The sequence below is a fragment of the Neomonachus schauinslandi genome, chromosome 2, assembly GCF_002201575.2.
Source record: "Neomonachus schauinslandi chromosome 2, ASM220157v2, whole genome shotgun sequence".
Classification (NCBI taxonomy): Eukaryota; Metazoa; Chordata; class Mammalia; order Carnivora; family Phocidae; genus Neomonachus; species Neomonachus schauinslandi.
The window spans coordinates 168,510,774-168,533,434 of record NC_058404.1 but is presented as its reverse complement, the minus strand read 5'-3'; the positions used below and the strand labels follow the sequence as shown (position 1 = coordinate 168,533,434).

The 22,661-nt window shown below is 35.7% G+C and overlaps 1 protein-coding gene across 1 annotated transcript in view; it reads right to left on the bottom strand.

The window, feature by feature from the left end:
• ATP8A1 (ATPase phospholipid transporting 8A1) overlaps positions 1–22,661 on the bottom strand; it is a 222,138-nt gene that overhangs the window by 126,704 nt on the left and 72,773 nt on the right. Inside the window, exons 10-16 of the mRNA XM_044912996.1 lie at positions 22,448–22,559; positions 20,724–20,889; positions 19,242–19,369; positions 16,496–16,573; positions 15,445–15,533; positions 9,197–9,241; positions 1,264–1,336 (exon numbers count right to left, since the gene is read on the bottom strand). Of these exons, the coding sequence (XP_044768931.1) occupies positions 1,264–1,336; positions 9,197–9,241; positions 15,445–15,533; positions 16,496–16,573; positions 19,242–19,369; positions 20,724–20,889; positions 22,448–22,559 (691 nt within the window). The remainder of the gene's footprint in view (positions 1–1,263; positions 1,337–9,196; positions 9,242–15,444; positions 15,534–16,495; positions 16,574–19,241; positions 19,370–20,723; positions 20,890–22,447; positions 22,560–22,661) is intronic.

The window sequence follows — 22,661 nt, the reverse complement described above, 5'->3', positions numbered from 1 at the left end:
TTGGGCAGGGGCCTGACCATGTAACTCTGTAAGGTAAGAGGGAAGCCAGAGAAAGGTTTCATTTTTTTTTTTATTTTTATTTTTTAAAGATTTTACTTATTTATTTGAGAGACAGCACGAAAGTGGGGAGGGGCAGACGGAGGAGAAGCAGGCTCTCTGCTGAGCAGGGAGCCAGACTCGGGGCTCAATCCCACGACCCTGGGATCATGACCCAAGCCGAAGGCAGATGCTCAACCAACTGAGCCACCCAGGCACCCCCAGAGAAAGGTTTTAAACAGGGAAGTGAGGGGATTTGATGTCCATGTCCATCATTCCTGTTACCATGTGCAACAAGAACTGGAGGGGAACAAAGATGGATACAGGGAAACTGGCAAGGGCCCGCTAGCAGTCTGGACTAGGGAGGGAAAGTGAGCATGAAGTAAAGAAGACATTTAGGATATATTCCAGAAGTCACTATTGACAAGGGCTTGGCCATTCTAGAGAGCTAGAGATGGACCCTAAAGGAGGTATCCAAAGCATCTCTTAAGTTCCTAGAAAGAGAATTAAAATAGGTGATGGAGCAATTTGAACCTGAGAACGCAGAGGGAAGAGGTGGTCTAGGTCTTGTGGATCCTGAACCTCATATTCTATAGAAGGCTGTCTTAAGAAGAAAGGATACAAAAAGTACCTGTAAGAACACCTTGCTAGAACTCCACCCAGGGACACAGGTTAGTAAGTTACCTGTGCTCAAGGAGTTTTATTGAGGTAATGAGTTCGAATTTAAGTTTTGACATCTTGAGCTTGAAGTGATGATGAGAAAAGGTTCTGGGGTTAAAACTCTAGGAAGCCATACCATTTGATCTGATGGAATTTTAGTAAGTGTCAGTAACTTCATAAGTACAATGGTCACATTGGATGGAAATTTCCGGAGTTTTTTTTGTATAGATTGGGCACTGGCGTACCATTTTGAGCACGTAATTCATTTCCACAGATAGTCTGAAATGGTGAATAGTGAGCTGTTCTATACAAACAGAATTCTATTAATTATTTAATATAAGATACTTTGAAAAGACAGAATATTGATTAACAAGAATTTCAAAACTAAATTCCTAACAGCCATGAATTTGTGTGGGCCAAGTAAAAAGGATTTAACAATAACAGATTTTGGTAAGTATCAAAAATAATCACGAAACTAAAAAAATATATATAAACATGGAAGATAATTGAGAGTTACTCATTAGCTTTCACTCATTAACAAAAATATAATAGTTTTATGTTGCTTACATGATTATTTTGGAGGTTTTCCAGCAATGACGAATCACTAAATGTTTTTTCGTCTCCAAACTGTGAGCTCTGCCTGAAGGAGAAAATGGAGCAAACCTGGTTCATTTATATAAGCCACTGATCTATTTGTAACTTACTTTTTAAGTAAATCATTATGCCTGCAAACCTTTAATAGATTAAATATAATTTAGTCTGCATTTCTAGATAAGATGCCATAGATTTCATAACTGAACCATACATTATTTTTAAGCATTCTAAAATGTGATAGACTTCCGCAGTGTAATAAAAAAATAGTACTTTACAGCTCATTTTTCTGGAGTGGTGGAATTACATTGTAGCCACATGAAGCTTAAAAAGACTTTTAAAAAAGTAACAACACTGCTAAAATACCTAGAGGTGAATTTCTATTTCCATAATTTTTTTCAAGTTTTTAGAATTTGAGAATAAAGTAATTATAAAAAAAAATTCTTTTACTTTAGCCAATGAGAAATCTTTATTTGTAGTGACTAACATTACATGATTATATGGAATATAAAAATATGAGCAATAAGCCTTATATATATTTTATCAACATCTATCAATAAGAAATATCTGATATATTTATGTATATATCACATTTGTTCTGCACATATAAGAACAAATCATAAAAACGTACGGGATTTTTTGTGTTGGGGCTATCTTCAGGTGAGCAAACACTTATGTACGTCATATGAAATAAATGGAGTCAGAATTGCTTCTATAATCTAGCTATGACGAATCTCATGGTCATGCAATTTAATACCAAAATGTTGAGATTAAAAGGAAGAACATGGAACACGTAAGTGGGAATGTCAAACCCAAAGGGTGTACTTTGCAATGTTCAGTGAAAATATATACATCTAAGCTTTTGTGCATAGAAGAAAATTCTAGAATTAATTCACCAAGGAAAAATAATGTGTCCAAAACTAAATAGTGGTAGCCCAGAAAGCTTTTGATCATAATTTTTACAGTTACAGAGTATTATCAATGCCAAAGTGCCAAATATCAAGAGTTTCATATTTTTAAAGCCAGCAGTTTGAAAGGAAGGAGAAATCACTGAAGAAAAAAAGAATCTGAAATAATTAAACATACACAGTATCAATGAAATATAACCAAAGAAGGAAGTTAGACCATTTATAATAAGATACATCTTTATTTACATGTAGTAGTTTGATCTATTAATTGAGGACTGTAAAACAGTACATCTTCATTAGCATGCAGTAGTTTTGAATTCTCAAAACATCCCTAGGAGGCAGAATAAACACGTTATTACTCTTTCTCTAGTTTTAAAGATGGAGGGAAAAATCCAAGATCTTTTAAATGACTTATCAATGGGAACTCAAAAAATTCGCATACATTTCTCCTCCAAATACTATCATTTCTTAAAAACAGTTTATTACTGGGGCTCCATAAAGTCTCCCTATTATTAAAATGTATTCATTAATGGTTCTTAGTTATACATTCCCTCTTATTTGTTAGATAAATTGAAATGTCAAGGAATAATCACAGTAACATCTTGCATGTGGAGGTCTATTTTCTTTCCAAAGAATTCCAGACTAAAAGCCTTCACAAATCTGAAGATATGTCTAATTAATCTCACCAGAAACCCTTTTATCTCATAAATCACAGTTACCATAATAGATATAACTTTCAAATGTATTTATAACAAATAACACTAGATATGCAACTGAAATCTTTACATGGACACAATCCACCCTCCATTTACCAATGAAGCTTCTACCATGAATAATGTTAAATAAGGACTCTTCACTCAGAAAGTGACTTCTTTTCCAAGATCATAAAAACCATAAGCAACTCATCTGCTAATCCACATAGCCTGGGTTGGATAACTCAGGCATGGAGCTTTCACCACTCCTCTCTAAAATCTTACAAAATGTTCACTTTTAGTAAATGTAAACAGATAAAATTAGGATGCTCGTGTCATTTCAAAATAAGAACCAACTGGATTAAAAGTAAAAGTGATCATTTAAAATCCGTTGACAAAATTATGAATTTGCAAACTGCGCAATAAGCTTTATATATATTTTATACAAATGCAAGCCAACACCAACATTTTGTTAGATTTTTCCGTAGAAATTTTCAAGAGGCACTATGCACACAAAGAGACAAAAGAAATGATGGTGTTTTGCAAGAAGGGATAAGATAGGGAGGGTAACATTAAGGGTAAGGAGAACAAGGAGCAGGTAGTCCACAATACCATATAAATGGTAGCTTCTTGCTGGGTGATTTAAAAACTATGATACAGTGTAAATAATTATTTCCTGACTATACAAAAAAATGAAGAATCCCCATGGCATTAAAAATTAACAGAAAATTCAGAATGTATATGGTTTAATCAGTATTACCTATTTTCATACATGACAGTATGGGGACCTTGAAATTTTTTTAAATTCAAAATTCATGTCAACCAAGGAATCATTAGAAAAAAAGAAAAAAGAGTTGGATCCATACTTTTCACCTTAAGCCAAATAAACTCCAGATGGATGTACAATTTAATAAAAATTAAGATATGGGAAAATTTAAAAAATAACTTAAGAGTGGAAAAAGCCTATGTATCACACATAATCCAGAAAACAAAACAAACAGATAAATCTGACTGTATACAGCTAAAACATTTCTGCATAGCAAAAACTACTGCAAGCAAAATCAAAAGCCAAACAAAAACTGGGAAAAACTTTCCAATTCATATAATGAAGGTTAGTTTCCCTAAGACAGAAAGAACTCATAGAAAGCAATATGAAAAAGATCAACAATGCAGCCCAACAACGAGATGAGGAAATATGAGTGCCTTTAAATACAAACTTCAGTTTACCCAATAATGAGAGAAATGACTGCATCAATTTAGCAGAAATAAATTTGACAATTCTGTGCCGTTGTGATTATGAAAAAGATAAATCATACCATTGCTGAGTATGAAAATTGGCAAAACTTCTAAGAACAACAACTAGGCAATTTCTACCAAAATTTAAAATGCATGTATCCCCTTGGTCCAGGTATTCCAATTCTAGGAATTTATAGTAGCTATCTACCTGGTGCAAAATGTTGTATGCACAAATTCATTCTTTGCAGCACATCTTTAAAAAGATTTATTTGCGAGAGAGTGAGAACACGCATGCGTCCGTGAGTGGAGGGAGGGGGTGAGGGAAGAGAATCTTGAGGCGGACTCCCTGCCGAGCACAGAGCCCAATGCGGGGCTTGATCTTAGGAGCCATGAGATCACGATCGAAGCCAAAACCAAGAGTCAGATGCTCAACTAACCGAGCCACCCAGGTGCCCCTGCAGCACATTTTTTTTTTTTTTAATAGCAAAAGATTAGAAATAACTCAAGTACTATGAAGGATGTTGCTTTAAAACATTGTGGTACATCCACATAGCAAATGCTATACAAAAAACAGGAAGCTCTTCTGATCTTGGGCTGATCTCAAAGACGCACAGTGAAAAGAAAAGCTGGTACAAAACAGGGCGTATAGTATGCTTCACTTTCTGTAAATATAGGAGAGAAAACAAACACATGCATGTATATGTGTAGAACAGATCTGGAAGGATACATCTGAAATTGTTTACACTGCCTGCCTCTGGGAGGGGAGAGGAGTTCTCCAAGACAGGGAAGGGAGAAAAACCTTCCCCTCTTTACACCCTTGGAATTTGCAACATGCTAATGCATTATGAACTTAAATCAAATTTAAATTAAAAATTAAAGACAAGAAACAAAATCCATGTCAGCCACCTGTAATAGATGCACAGCCTACACATAAAATAGATGTATACATTATGCACACACACATACTACACCCATGTTCACACTGGAAGGTAAAACTTAGTGGGGCTGTAAAGCACCATATTTTGAAAGGATCTGCACCTCCTGCTTTCAAATGATGCTATTGGTTGCAAATCAAAATCCCTTAGAGGAAGATTTGATTTTTAGGAATGACTTTGTTATCCAGAGTCATGTCAAGTCCAAGAATATAAACAAGTGATCGAATTCAATAATATTTTTGTTAGACATCGGTTTTAACCAAAGTCCTAAGACCTGCTTTTCTGTGTGGCTCAAAGTATTTCTGAAGGCAATTACAAAAGAGGTATTCCAAAAACATTCTGTGAAATGGCTGCATCATTGAAATAAATAAATTAGCTGTCAACGTGACTACTTTGAAGACTAACATTAATTTGGATGCGTTAGATCTCATTATTATACAGTCACACCTGGAAGGATGTTTTCATGAGTCTAGCTGTTATAGCAGAAAAAATAAATACCACTCATTCCATACATAATTATAGACCAGGATGAAATGAGAAAATAAATAAGACCAGAAAATAGTACTATCCACTGATACTATGATAATACTAAAAACCACAGTGAAATGACTAAGCACGGAACACATTAAGGAAATCCTTTTTGGAGAATCAACATCACTAGCATTAACTTCAAAAAATATATCAGAACAGTATGGACTCTATATTAAATAGTTAAGAAAAACAAATATGTTATCTAGGATTGGCTTCAAAATAATGGTGAGGGAGAGGTATAGATGACATTGGATTTGGGTGCGTATTATGGAAGTAAGTGAAAGGGTAATCTGTCTACTTTTGTTTATGCTTGAAATTTCCCACAGTAAGCATTAGGAAAAGAAAAAAATGTCTATGGAAATATATAGCTGAAAACAATCACATCTTTTTTTAAATTTTATTTGTTTTATTTTTTTTAAAGATTTTCTTTTATTTATTTGTCAGAGGGACAGAGGGAGAGGGAAATAGAGAGAGAGAGGGAGAGCAAGCGCACAAGCAGGAGGAGCGGCAGGGCAGAGGGAGAAGAAGCAGGCTCCCCGCCGAGCAGGGAGCCTGATGCGGGACTCGATCCCAGGACTCTGGGATCGTGACCTGAGCAGAAGGTAGACGCTTAACCGACTGAGCCACCCAGGCGCCCCTGAAAACAATCACATCTTAAGGGCTACACGGATGCTGAGAATAAGCAGATCTTTTTTCCAATGGTAGATTTTTAATAGGAAAGAATGAATCTGTAAGGTTGTATGTTAGCTTATGGGTAGTTGACAATAACAAGAAAACCATACCAATTTTGGAGTAAGTAGCTACTGGTTGGGGAATGATCTTATCTCTGTAAACTATTTTATACTAATATATTTAAGCGAGTAAAGCTACAGCCATCATCCAATTATCTTTAATGTCAAGAGGGTATGTTTGAAAATACTCTCAAGAGAGTATCACAGGTTTGCCTTCAAATTCCACTAAATATAAAATAATCTGTACACATTTAAGTGTTAAATATTATATGTTTTTTAATCTTGACATTTTTGTGGTGAATATGGTTCGGTAGGGCAGTAAAATGTATACAGGCTACAGGTTTTATGTATGGAATTTAATGAACTTCACACTGAAATGTGAAGCTGCTGACAGACAGGCATGAACTTTGATTTTGGATTTATACAGTCATCTATATTCTCTAATTTATCCCTGAAGACCAGCACCATGAAGATGTGGTCATATGCCTACAGCATAGGATTCAACCAGTATCTCACTTTTTTTTTCCTTCTTCTTTTTTCTTTTCAGGATCACACTTTTGATCTTGGTTTCCTTGGCAAAATGAAATCAACTGGATGAGGGGTTCGGGGAGATGCCAGATGTATGAATGTGCAAAATTTTGCTCCCTGTGCTAACTTTTCTCAAGTCAGTTAAACTGTACCTGCTCTTGCTACCTTAACAAGAAAAAAAAAATGACTGAAATGGTAAAGGTATTTTGTGCTCTAAAAGCATATAAAGTTCTTTAAGATCTGTAGGACATAAAGTGACCAGCACCTACTTTATAATCTGGCTTTCATGTTTCCTGGTTGTGTACTTTGGGACAAGTTACTTATTAGCTTCTTTGCCTAAATTTCACCAATTTTAATATGGTCATGTCAATCACAACTCTTCAAATATATCACGAGGATTGAGTGAGAGACACCAAAGCTAACACTCTCTGTGAGTATACTATGTCTAGACACTATTCTAAGCACTTTAAAAATGGAACTCACTTGGGGCACCTGGGTGGCACAGTTGGTTGAGCATGGGACTCTTGGTTTCAGCGCAGGTCGTGATCTCGGGGTTGTCAGGATCGCCCCGAGTTGGGCTCTGTGCTCAGCATGGAGCCTGCTTGAGAGTCTCTCTCCCTCTCCCTCTGCCTGCCCCGCCCCCTTGCTCACATGCACACACACTCTCTCAAATAAATAAATCTTAAAAAAATAATAAAAATAAAAACAGAACTCAATCTTCACAACCTCCCTATGATGTCCACATTCTACCAGAGGACGACAGGCAGGCAGAGAGATTAGGTAACTTTTTCAAGGTCACAAGTAGGATAAGGATGTGAACTTGGGTGGTCAGAATCCAAAGTCTGCATCTTTGACCATGGCAGATGGCCAGGACAGAACAGAAGCTCAAGTAGTACTTTCCAAAAGGGTGTTTTACAAAGAGATCTTAACTAGATAATATAATGTCCTCTTTTTCCAAAGGTGGTAGAAGTCACAAAACAATCTCTATAGAAAGTAGGATATTTTAAATGACCCGAGTAAATAAACAACGATTTTTTACATTTTCATTCACTCTTAATGAAAATATGCTAAAGGTAATTTCCTTCTCTTAAGAATAAGAGTTCTCTTAGAAAAATCGTGTATTAATTCTATACTAATGAACAGTATTTACAATTAATAGAATTATATTAATGTTACAGAAAAAAATAGTCACAAAATTTTACTACATTCTTGAAGGATTAAATAAAAGGGAATAGCTACTGCATTAAACTTGAATTATCCACCAGCAGTAAGAAGCTTTGGAATATTTTTAAAAATGCTAAAAATTATTCAGTTGTGTGTAGGTGTCGAAGCTGGATGATGCTCCAAGCAATGAGCTTAAATGTGATGACTCATCAGTTACCACACGAATCAAACAGCTGCCTCTGTCATTATTATAGGTATGAGTTTTGCTGCAAATTGTTATCAAATCTCCACTTTATTGAAATAAAATTCAAGTTGAAAAATATTAAATGATGTTATTGGACTTCCATGCATATTGGAAATGTGGCCAAATCATAAAACACACGTATAACCTGAAAATAAAAATATAACCACTTTTAAAGCCATAATGTGTTCTATAGTTACCAGCATTAAAAGAATCTGTTTTCTGAAGTTTCATTGGCCACCAAATCATGATGAGTTAGAGAATATCAAAATAAACTTATACAGTTCTAAATCAAAATGTAAATCCATGGAGGGGGGATTTTAAGGGAAAACAAACAACCCCCCTCAAAAATATGGAAATTAAAATGCCATCTTTAATAATTCTATAATTATTTATATTCCAGTTAACTTTAGTCCTTGGTAGCATAGTCTTCCAACATTTGTTCCAGACATTTATTTTTAAAAATGTTCATTTTCTAGCCCCCGAATAGATTTACTAAACTAATGAAAAGAGATGTAAAGGAAATTTCCACTTCTGGGTAGGTTTCAGTAGCATCTTTTTGTGGCTCTGTAGAGTATATAAATTGCAGCAGAAGGTGGCAGTGCTGAGCTATAAAACATAAAACTTCTTGAGCTCTAACAAATCTTAGCTAGTTCACAGCCCAGGGACCCCAAGTTGATCATTACAGACTTTATTATAGATACATAATGTAAAACTCTAGCAAGCCTAACCATTAAACCTAATGTTTGTAAAATGACTAAAGGTTATGCAATAGGAAATCAAGGATATTCACTGGATTTCAAGAAATAGATTCTTTATAGCCCTTATCCTACCTGATCAATAATGCTTCCCCCCCCCCAAAGTAGTGAAATGTGTTTATCAAAGCAATAAAATGCAAACCTTTTAAAGGAATCAATGAGACAGAAAGGTCCATGCAGCTTACCATTCATCAGGAGAACAGCCATAATCCTCAGGTTCAGGGACATGGCTTCAGAAAGCAAGAGGAGGGGCAGAAAGAGAGGACAAAATCATCACAGAAAGGCTGGAAACAAAAGCATGAATAAGGGAAGTACTGAAAGATGGATATTGAAAAAGTCAAGAAAATGAACTTTTAGTTGATTCTGAAAGAATGGCAGTTAATATAGTAAGTAGAACACAATTTATGGTAACTGAGCAGGTTTACAAAATTATTCTGTAACAGGATAGCCAACTTGCCTCTTGACCATGGAATTTACTCATTTTATTCCTAGAATTCAATATTCACTAAGAAATATTTTAACCTAGAGGTTTAAATACATGCTAAAACCAATGGAAAATTAATTACATATTATATCATCAGAATAAAGTGTTTTAATGAAACAAACATACTAATACCTAGGAACAAACTATCACTGACAAAATTTGCCAAGTACATTTTAGAAATAAATTTGACTACCATAGAGTAATGGGTCTTTAAACAAGTATATTAAAGTAAAAGTTAATTACATTTCTATAATTAAAAGGAACCACATTTTAAAAGATTAACTGATCCTCAAAATTTTTCACTTAAACTATAATCACTCATTGAGCCATTTGTTATCTCAAACAGAGAACACATTCATCAATAATTCTAATTTCATCCTTTAGCTCATTTGAGCAATGGGAAAAGTCTGACTGATGTATATAGCTTTTGTTTCAACGAGCCACTCATGTATTCAGTCAGAAGATACATGGCAGAGCAGATTTTCTTTTCTTTATGTATTTATTCTATTTTTCTTTATATTGTTGAAATTTTTTCCAGCTTTGTTGAGATATAATTGATGTATAACACTGCACAAGTTTAAGGTATACAACATGATGACTTGATACACTTATATACTGTGATATGATTACCCCCACAGTGTGAGCTAACACCTCCATCTGTCACATAATTACCATTTTTGTGTGTGTGTGTGTGTGTGTGTGTGTGTGTGTGTCTGGTGGGAAAATTTAAGATCTACTCTCTTAGCAGCCAGAAAAGCTTTTCTTATCTCTCATTTCTTTCACTATATATGACCGTTCAATATTTTTTCTTTAAATTAAATTGATTAGCGGGGCGCCTGGGTGGCTCAGATGGTTAAGCGTCTGCCTTCGGCTCAGGTCGTGATCCCAGGGTCCTGGGATCGGGTCCCGCATCGGGCTCCCTGCTCCTTGGGAGCCTTCTTCTCCCTCTGCTTCTCCCTCTCTCTCTGTCTCTCATGAATAAATAAATATATAAAAAATAAATAAATAAATTTATTAGCTATCAATAGAGTTTAAAAAATGCAGAGTTCAGTAATGTAAACGTAGAGTCATTCATTGTTTCTGACAGAGTTTTCAGTGAAGTCCTTTCACTTCCTCAGTGTCCATCCCACTCCCTCTAGCCTTCCACCAAACTGGCTATGACACAAGCCTCATCATTTGAAGGCACCTCTTCCACCTCCAAAGCATGAAACCGCCTCCAGGACAGTATCCACTGTCTTTAGTCCCAATGAAGGCAGTCCCCTCTACTCACTATTCTCTCTTGCACCAAATGACTTTTGTTGATGCTTGAGAGGAAGGGCTAACCAAGCCACCTGTGGGCTGGACTCCCAGAAAAAATGATGACCTATTGCAAAACTCTGTAGAAACTGACTGCAGCCCAGCGCTGAAGGCAATCACTTCTGATCAACCTCAAGGCTTGGACTCTAGCCGCACCCCCCTCCCTCCCACCCCGGACTGTACCAGGGGAGGGCCAGTGCTACCCAAGCAAAAACACTGTGCTAAGGATCTGCTAAGTTGGATGGCAGTACCCGATCTCACATCAGGGGAGGGGCAAGTGCATCTCAAGTCATATAGCTTAAAAAACGCAAAGCTCAAGGCTCAGGGTCCCTTCTCCTGGGTCGGGTCCAGCCCTGGCAAATGCTATTCAGAATGTGATGAGCAGCAGGAGACCCACACACCTGTTACTGCACCTGTCTGCATGAGTTTCCCCAGGACTGCTGCTGGGGCAGCTCTGGTGTATATGTGCTCTCTGGTCATTTGCCTTTGTGTGCATGTCCATACTGCTGTATCTGCCTGGGAAGTTCTTCACTTAATCAAACCCATTCTTACGTCTCAGCTCAAGCATCACTGTCTTACAGAGCAGTCCCTGACCTGCCTGATTTGATCAAATCCCCATCACAGACTCACGTGGACCTCTGTACTGTGTTTTATCTTTGATTACTTAATTAACATCCATTAACCCCCAATTAGACTATAAATTTTAGGAGGGCAAAAACCACGTGAACTTTGCTCTTCATTACAATCCCATCATTTAACAAAGTGCCACATACACAGAAGGAGATAAAAATATTTGTTGAAGCATATAAATAAACAAAAGAATGGTGTTTACCCAGCTCTTACCATGGTGGGCAGTAAGATAAATTTGTTGGTTATAATCTAGACCTCGGGGCTAAGTTTTATGGTAATTGTGAGGTTTCTTGTGATGAACCTCTTCTCAGTTTGAAGTACTGATCCTTTCAGCAAACATATTACTAAACAAAATATGGTCATGTTAAGCGGTTCATATATCATATTCATATATACATAGAGATTGCTTTTAAGAAAATTCACCTTTTACTTACAGGGAAAATGTCAATGAAATGTTTGATTAAATGACCAACACAACAAAAATCACTCTTTAGTTGGCTTACTAGAATTTTTTTTTTTTTTTTAACTTTAGAGACTGTACTGTGTAAAGCTTTGCCTAGCTCATCACCTCATTCTAAATAAGGTCCAAATTACCAACAAAGATTACACTTAGGATTATAGCCTATTATATTTATTCACTGTATTGAGAGTCCTAGCCAGTGAACATAAAAGCCTCCTTACCCATTCCTGGTATTCCATTTACTTTGATAAAACTGACTCATTTCCTACAGGAAGGAATCTGCTGAAATGATACTTTAACAAATGTTTAACAGTAGAGTTTCTAGTTTGTAATAAGTTAAATTTACAAATGACATCAATTTACATTTAATCAAAGAAAGATCTAATGAAACAAACTAGTAAGTTTAAACACAGTAGTATCTCTGACAAAGTTGAACTCTACAAAATAATCATCGCTGCTAATTATGTACAAATCTTTATTTTGTTGCCCATTATGAATCCAATTCGGGCAATGGTTATGTGAAATGAGGGAAAAATTACCAAGATTAAATTTTGAAGCATTGTTTTAAATGTTAAATATTATCTTCTTACAAACCTAAGGAATACTAGGCAAAAATGAAGACACTTCAAGTCTTGTTCTCAAACCCATAAAAGCCAACAGAACTCACCTCTGACTCTACCTAGGGTAAAACTAGGCTTTATCTTACTTCTTAAAAAATGTTGAACAAGGATCAGTTCTGAATTTTTAACCCCAAAGGCATGTGTTAGTTTATGAAAATGTGGGGTGTTCTCCTTTATCCTGGTTTATCCTGGGGGGATAAACACCATGCTTTCTTCTGTTAGAGTTGAAGGTTCGTGTGCATAATAGTTCCCCATATTAAACAAGTGTTAACACTGCTACAGTGCAAATGGGGATTGCAAAACCGTGTTATTACCCTGTCTGGCTTCCGATAACCCAAGAGTGGCCAGAGGAAATTCCCACAGAAAGATGGTTGACAGTAATTACTTGTCTTGCTGAGTTTGGTGGAATTAACGAATAGTGGTGTGTCTCTTACTGTAAACACCTAAGCATCTGAAGTCTCCTGTATCAACAACTTCCTGTATCAACCACTCTCTACAATACAATGCTGACATTCCAAATGTCCATCAGGATGTTTGGGGGAGGGGATGTTGATAAAAAATCAGGGTTAAGGATCCTAAACGCACATACACAACACTACATGATTACTGGAAGCAGTTTAACAACTCGCTTCACTCAGCAAGGCTTCTGGTATTTTCAAAAACATGATATATCACCCAAGAAAGAAATATATTTCTGTCTATATAGTTAAGATTTGCAAACAAAGGAACACCTTTTATTTCTAATAAAACATGCTTTTATTTTTATTAATTTTATTTTATTATGTCACCGTACATTACATCATTAGTTTCTGATGTAGTGTTCCATGATTCATTGTTTGCGTATAATACCCAGGGCTCCATGCAGAACGTGCCCTCTTTAATACCCATCACCGGGCTACCCCACCCCCCATGCCCCTCCCCTCTAGAACCCTCAGTTTGTTTCTCAGAGTCCATAGTCTCTCATGTATGTTTTTTTTATATCTAGAATTTTATACCTGGAAAACAACTTTAGAGATCATCTTATCTCACTATCCTCATTTTAAGGAGTTTGGAATATTTGAAAGGAATTATTGATAGTTACATGGTAGACGAGTGACAAAGCCGAGGCTAGAGGTCATGTCTCATGGCTGCACCTCAATATTAAGAGATGTTATTTGCCCAAGAGGAAATTTGTTTTCCTGGAAACTTAATATAAATGATGACAGTTTTTAACGCTTAATACTACTTTAATATTTACCAACCTCAAACCCACCCTATCATATAATGGTTGTTAATGATAATATCACCAATAGATACAGAAAGAACACTATTCTTTAGAACTACTGCCCGGAAGTGTTTAAGGGCTTGTTGCAAGAAGAAGGAAAAAACTTGGAAAAATGCAGGAGAGAGGCTAGATCTCATTCTAGCTTTCTGTTCTGATTTCACAATCAATATTTGATCATTTGAAGGAACTTGCTTGTTCAATTGGAAACTGGCAAAATAAAAAAAGGATGTCAAGTATCAAACAGACCGCTCTCAAATTCACTTGTCGATGCAGAATTTCTGTAAAAACAATCTTCATAAATCTGTCAGCAAGTATAATACAACAAATGTTGTATTATATACAACAAATATATAATAAAAAGAATCACAATAGGCCTTTCCTTCTCTTGTGGTTGTCAAATACGCATGACGTCAAAAAGTGTGTCTGCATCACCCCCTCCACAGCAGCTAACCAAATTACAAGGCTGGTAGCTATTGGCGGGGAGGAGTAAGGACAGCCTTTTCTAGGGGAGGTGGGGGAGTTTCAGATAAAGAGGAAAGATGCAAAATGGGCACGCAGCCCTGGAAACAGTAAGTGTGCTTCTTAAATTAACATCCCGTCTTGGCAAGTGTGAAAAAGCCATTCAATCAAATGTCTTTTCGGCTTCATTTACACACACAGTTTGAAGTCCATTTTAGTCACACTCTCTGCTAACCCAAAGAATAAGGATATCTGCCTCCATCTACTCTTTGTAGACCCTTGTTGGAGTAACCATTTGCTTTTAGAATTTTTTACCAAATGGTTATTTATTTATAATTTTAATTAAGGCATTTTCAAAATTCAATACATTATTTTTATACTCGCTTATGGTTTGGAGTGGGGAAGAGTACACACCAGAAAACCCAAACGCAAGTGCCCTTGCTTCAAAGGCTAAGGGATCAGTATTTCCCAGTCTCACTTACAGATAAAGATAGTTGGAAAATTTGATAATAGTCATGGTCAAGGTCACTCCAACCAAGGAAAGTTTCATCTTTTGATCACGTCCTTTTAGGAAATGTACAGATTAATTTTCTCACATTATCCTAAAAAGGTATTTCAAAAAGAAGGCTTTTGAACGATTTAGGTAAATATAACTCCAAAAAAGAAATAAAAGGGTTCTTAACAAGCATATTCTAAAGGACATCAGGAGCGTGATAAAAGTTTCTGAGGGTACTCGTTACAACCTAGATTTAAGAGTTTCATGTTCCTACCTCCTTCCCACCATCAGAAATTTAGATTGCTCTGTGACTGCAAAGAGGAGAGATGGTATAAGAAAAAACAAACTAAAGGGATAACTATCAGAGAAACAACAGTATTTTAACTTGAAAACTGGACACTCTGCATGTTATTACGACATTGTACTCTAACTCTATGGCAATGTAGAGGGAACTGTATTTTTACTTCATGACCAGAGCCAGATAGAGACCTTTAGCAACTCTAAACTTGGAAATACTACTGGGTAGAACCTCCACCTCATAGGTAATTCCAAATGAAAAACAACTTCAAACTATAACACAAAACATACATGTATGCTGCAGTCAAAACAGGGGCTTTTTATGTTAAAAAAAATTTCCCCTAATAAGAATTCTCAAAACACACCGAACTATTAGCATTTATTAAATGTGTGTTTCACATTCTAATTAAAGGGAAAAAAAACTCACCCATAAGCAACTCCAGCTATGGTGCACTTCTTAAACTGCATTACATTGCAGGTCAGAGTGCCAGTTTTGTCAGAAAATATGTATTTTACCTAAAAAAAAGTTTAAAATTTCTCGTTAAAATTTCAGAAGTCTTTTTATGCCAGTCTCTCACAGAGGGGGAAAATACCCCTTAAATAATTTATCAATCTTGTTATATTAATAGGGGCACAATGAATGCCATTAACTGATGATTTTCTTCACATTAAGGAATATTTTCAACTTTTTTTTATTTTAGTACTTTAGCAATGAATCATTTCATGTATGAACAGTAAAGACTATCAAGATGGTTAGAAAAACTGCAGCCATCCAGAAATCTGCCTTGACATAGTTGGAATTTCCACTAGAAAGTGCAACTACTGTTACTTAACATTTATGGAGCACTAAAACATCTACTGGGATTTCTCAACGTTAACAATTGCAGAATTAGTAATGGCTTGTGCAATCAACTTCATATAACATCCGCATTGGTAAGAAAAAGGATAATTCTGGCCGAAATGCTATTTTGAAAAGTAAAAGTTACCAAATGGCAAAAATACAGAATAAGAATTTTTCCTGAGCTAGTATGTAAATATGCATTACAAAGATACACATATATGTGAATACAGTGTAAATTATGAATCTAAAATTCCTGTTTGATTACTTTCATACTTGACTTACACAGCATCAGTGATCAAGTTAATTTTTTCTTCCTTTCTGGTCAAAAGCTATGAGCAATTTTAATACTGAGGGTTTATCACTCAAAAATAGCCAATACTTGACTAGTAACCAGATTATATACTGAAGGAAATCCCTTAGCGCAATACCTTATCTGAGAGCAAAATAGGTTTTACATAATAAGGTTTTTAAAACTTCATTTACTAAAAATGATAATTACGTACTAACATGTATTTATGCTGATTATTCAAATAATGGAAAATTAGGAGCTGTCAATTCATATGAAGTTGCCACATATGGCAGAAATTACAATGAATCTGACTTCCGATTTAACGTATCAACAAGAAATTCGGTTTACCTGGCCAAGTTCCTCGTTCAGATTAGATGTTCGAGCCATAGCAGCAGTGTCTGTGGGTTCATAGTGCATGTCGAGATCCTTTTTTTTTTAAATAAAAGAAATTACTAAATGCAACTGGTAACAAGAGATTACTGAAATTTTATTTAACTAGTGAGCTATAATATGAAACCACTCTCATGTCTTGCCATCTTATACCATTTCAGTTGATTTCCCTGAAAAGTACTCGGTATAGAATATTATATTTCACAGTAAGGGTAGGACAGCATGGCAGTTAGAGCATATCTCTGCAATCAGGCAATCTTGATTTTTCCATAATTCTACCATTTTCTAGATATGTGACCTGTGGTTAAGGATTAAATAAAATAATGTACGTGAAGTGCTTCCTCAAGTGTCTGACACAATATAAAGTACTTAATGTAGCTAAAGTAAGAGCAAGTAAACATTGCTCAAATAATTAAGATTTTAAACCCCTAGAAAAAGTACCGAAGAGATTCTATCTGGTTCTACTTTCTTGGCTCAAGTTCCTTCCACTGTATATACTTGAAAGCAGAAGGAGTGCACTTCTCAAAACCCAAACAAATATGTACCAATTTGTACCAATTTGTACTTGTTTTGTACCCAAACATTATGAGGCTTGACTATTAAGCCTATAAGAATTAGTATTTTCTATAGTACACCATTTTATTGGCAAGTCAGGGTTTACTGATTTTCACATGTCAAAGGAAAAGGACAAATCTGATCTTTCCCACATTTGCATTTCAGACTGATCAGCATCAGTTCTGAAGAAGGTTGTTGACTTGTAGGTGCCATGTTTTAAGAAGGATATTAAACAACTGAGCAATGTTCAGAGAGGAATGAATGGAACGGGGAGTAAGTTGGAAATCAAGTCTAATAAGGAACAGAAAGAGATGAAGGAAGATGTGATAGAAGAATAGGCATAGTAGCCGAGGTCTTTTTTTTTAAAAAAGATTTATTTAGAGAGAGAGTGTACACGTGCGAGTGGGTGGGGAGGGAGAGAGAGAATCTCAAGCAGACTCCTCAATGAGCACGGAGCCCGATGCAGGGCTTGATCTCATGACCCACATGTGATCATGTGAGATCACAACCTGAACTGAAACCAAGAGTGGGATGCTTAACCGACTGAGCCACCCAGGCACCCCAAGCTGAGTTCTAATACTTTACAAGGCTATCATTCAGAAACACGATTAGACATTTTCATAAAAGATCAGGTAGAACCAGTATCAAAGGGGGGCAGTTATTAATCTCATTTCCACACACAGAAGAGCTGTCTGGTGAGTGAAGAACTGTCAGCAATGTTACAGAATCTCTGTACAATAGAAAGGTGGTTGAGAAGGATAAGCCTGCTGGGTTGCTCCAACACTCAAATTATGTCATTATTTGAAGCAAATATTATTTTTGAAAACCTAAGTAAAAAATAATAAAGTGACTGACTAGTTATTTGATTTTCAAAATGAGTCACCTTATGATTTCTTATTGTAAAGTGGGAGACCTCAAAAGGTTTTAATTTTATTTACACAAATTTTATTACATAATTTTTCAGCAACACATTTCCTGCATGAAATAAGCCACAACTGCAGCTCATTTTAGGTTTCTAAATTATACTGGTCTTCCACCAATGAATTAGGCAATTCTACAGCTGAGTTGGATCATTTCACGGGAAGGTAATGAGCAGTGGCAAAAGTATTACCGGTTATATTTTTAAAAATCCTAATATTGTTCACTTGAAAGACTTTTAAATAATTTAAAAAGATAACATCGAAAGATAATACCAAAATTTCCCAAAATAAAAGAAAAATTAAACTTTCTGGCAGATTAAGTCTGAAGGCTTATTTAATTTACATAAATTCATTAATTTTAACTTTGGTAAAATAAAACTAACAACACATTTTATAAACAAAATATTTAGGAAACAGATATCCAGCACATTTTTCCAAGATTAAAAAAAAATTTGAGAAGAAAAAAATTAAGCACAGCTGAATTTGTTTACAGTGGGGAAGAATAAACTACATAGGTATATAAAACATGACAGCCTAGTTGTTACAAGCAGTGAATACAGTATTATTTCTACAGTACTCAATTGTTTAGGAGGCTGTTTGCTATGTTGTGAGAGTCCTTTGCTCTGTATTACCACCGTGAGATGCTGGTAAAGCATGTTTTACCATTCCTATCTAAAGGCCCAAGAAAATAAGTCTCAAAGAAGTCAGGTGGCTTGGCAAAGTTCACACAGCTAGTAAATATAGAACTACAACAATAATCCAGATATTTTAACTCCAAACCTCATGGTTCTCCTTTTCCCCAAGACACACTATATAACCCAAAATAGGTTTCCTTAACTGGAGACCTAGTTTTCCAGAATGTCTGGTCTGTAAACTTGTATGATTCTGAGATAAAGAGTTTTTGCTATTGATTTTTACATGTCAAATGAATTTGTTATAATTATATTAGAGTCAAAAATATTTTGAAATGTCATCTTGCAGTCAATAAAAGTTAAGGTATAATTAAGATTTTGTTTCTGAGAGATCAAAGGACATTATGAGGCGGGGTGCCCGGCTGGTTCAGTCGGTGGAGTGTGCGACTCTTGATCATGGGGTCATGAGTTCTAACCCCACACTGGGTGTAGAGATTACTTAAAAAAAAATTAAGATCTTTAAAAGACCCTATCCAAAAAAAAAAAAAAAAAGACAAAACATACTTAGAATGATGAAAAACAATAATTCATATTTACCCAATTTATGAAGTATGCCTGGGTAAATTTCACCACTTCTAATGTAACCAACAAGCTGATAGGAATGAGATTGTTGAAAAGGATGATGAAGGTCAAGAAATTCAGTCCAAAATTATTAGCACCACCATCTGTTGGGGGAGGTGGGAAGAAAGTCATTTGTAGTTTTATAGATTTCATTTGCATTGACCAGAACTTGAGCATAACAGAAATTTTCCATATTACACAACATCTCTAGATAGTTTGGGAGGAATACGGTGCTGATAGCATATCCTTATTCTCAAATACATTCAGGATGGAGCAGCACTTTCCGTGTTCCGTATATTGTTAGTACTATTAAGAACTTCATAATGGTACTAACGAATGAAAGCACTGCTAAGTATTTCAAATCCTGTTCCAAACAGGAAGTTTAGAGGTATCGGGGACAGGACTGTGGGTTTATAAATGTAAACTCTCCATTGGGCAAAATCACTGTTATGTAAATTCTTAAAAAGCACTCCTGATTTAAAGCATGCCTTAAGAGCGATCAAACAAAACAGCAGCAAAACTAATCCAAACAGCAAAAACAATGTAGGGCTGTACCCTAGGCAAATTATACCCTTCCTCTTCAATAATGAAAATAGAACTGCTATGGCAGACACACTGTAAAGTATCTTAAGAAACAAACTAATGGGAGTCCTAACAGTTCTAATGTTGAAATAGTAAATCAATGTAAAAAAAGTTGGAGTAGCCACAGACCAAATCAATATGATAAAAACTGAAAAAACTCAATTTTGCTACAAGGTTTACTAGAATTTGCTTTCACGCTTTTGGAAAGTAAGTATTTATTGGTTAAGTACTCAGGGCATGAATTGCATGGAGCACTGGTTGTTATATGCAAACAATGAATCGTGGAACACTACATCAAAAACCAATGATGTAATGTATGGTGATTAACATAATAAAAAAAAAAGGCAATGCAAACTTATTTTCCAGAAATATTCAGGGATGGTACATCCCCACAATAGTAAAAGGATAGATGGTCCAAAAAGAACCTATTTAATAGGACTTTCCCTAAGACAAGATGACCATTAATATGGAATTTACTGCATTCATGAGTTCAAATGAAAGTACAGTAAATTTAAACATTTTACAAGCATGTGCTTTAAATATAATCAATCTGCTTTATTCACCAGGTAGCTATCTAACCACCTGTGTTAAAATATTTTAAAAGAATGAATAACATTAACAAAAATAATATTAATAAACTAACATTTTATACTACTCTAGAGTAATCATTATATATTTAAGGATTCTGAAATTTTAAAGACTAACAACATTTTACTTTCTTTTACTGGAAATTGCATTGAAAAATAAAATTAAATGCCCAGTTATTGTGGCAATAAGGTTTTCTTTTTAGGAATTATAGGAAATCCCATCAGCTGTGAAACAAATACATGTTTTAATGAAAGAAAAAATAAATACCATAGGCACTTTAATGCTTACAGTTTAGGTTGAGATACCAGTCCTTCCCAGAATGCCTCCGATTCCAAATGGCTGAGCCCACAGAACAGATAAGAGACATGGCAATTAAGATACAAAATAAAATCAAAATTTGTACATTTGTAATCCGTTCCACATTTGAGAGTTTAAGTGGTGGACTTGTTGAATTCTGTAAAAAGAAACAAGATGAGCAATAAAAAACGTGTACAAATAGATTTAGTAATGTATATTTGGTATTTTGATGAAGATGACAAAGTCAGTCACAACTCAAAATCTAGACATGGGTAGGCACCTGAAAATCATACAGAAAAAAAATCACAGATGTAATAAGCTGTCAAATGTTAACGACCTTTTTTTTTTTTTTTTCCCCTAAAGGCCACTATACCACCAAGCCTTTTTCTAGGATGTAAAACAATAATAATAAGAGAAGGAAATAATATTCCTTTTAGAGACGTAACTTTCGCATTGTGGCAGGAAGATGAACAAGGCATTACTTGACTACTTAAGCAAAGAGGGTAGATGAGAGGCATTTAGCAGCTCAGCTCAGGAAGAGAGGCAGAGGAGGTGGCCTACGCACCCATAACCAGAGACCTGGAAGTTCCAAAGTATGCTTAAAGGATCTCTGGTTTCCAGATTTCTGGTGGCATTCAGTAACAGCAACAATCTAAGTAGTCCTGGCTATAAAGAATAACTGAAGTAAGTTTCCTTAGCTGCGTTAATGATAACAACGATCATGCTACATCACTGCTAACCAAGGCATCCATAGGACAGAAAATTCAATGTCATCATAGATATAAAATAATGGTTTACAGAATTTATAGAATGGTTAAGGGTGGAATCATTATGGTTAGGGTAGAATCATTAATAGCAGTCCCATTTGCCTGTTGATAACATCTCCGTGACTTTACAGTTTACAAAGTTATCAGACCTTAAAGCAGATTTTCATTTAGTATCTTAAAATAGTTTTGCCCACCCATCTAACCCCTGAACACTCATGATATTATGACAGAGAAGAAGCATCCTCAGGCACGTGTAAACATTACAAGTGCTAAGACTAAAGCTGATTAGAAATGGCTTACCATAAAAATGCTACCAAAAAAGGTCAACATTTGGCTCACAAATTCTTTTAATTTTTTAAAATTTTATTTGTTTTAAAGATTTCATTTATTTATTTGACAGAGAGAAGCAGTGAGAGAGGGAACACAGGCAGGGGGAGTGGGAGAGGGAGAAGCAGGCTTCCTGCCAAGCAGGGAGCTCGAGGCGGGGCTCCATCCCAGGACCCTGGGATCATGACCTGAGCTGAAGGCAGACACTTAACGACTGGGCCACCCAGGCGCCCCTCTTCTTTGAATTTTACGAAAAAATGAAAACAGTTCTAAAATTTGATCACTGTATAAGACAAATACTTTAATGTAGAGCACTCATCATTGCATAGACAACTAGTATCTACCACTGCAATGGTGAGTAAATGTTGCCAGAGGACCAATACATAAAATCATTAAGAGTTCACGCACTGTTGATCTCTGATGAAACTTTCCCGTATTTTTGCGTGCATGAGCCATTTTATGGCCCCAAACACTGAAGAACGAGATTCTGAACGTACAGAGTGGGGCTCTGGAATCTGTGACAGATGGTCTGCTATGTTTGGGACTACTGCATAGAGAGCTACAAATAGCGCATTTTCAAGAGAATAGGTCCACAAGGTTTTCATAGATAAAAAATCCCACCTGCATCAGCTTGGTGTCATGTCCAGTGTAGACAACTACTCCATGAACCCACTGTGTATTTCTCAACTGGGCGCCTCGAAGAAGAATCTGATCTGCTCCCAGGGGGACAGTGCTATGATAGATGATGTTGACATTAGAAACAACATTTTCCAAAATGCTTAAGAATTCTATGGCTACTACATAGTTCCAACGAAGGTTCTGCTACTAAAATAGC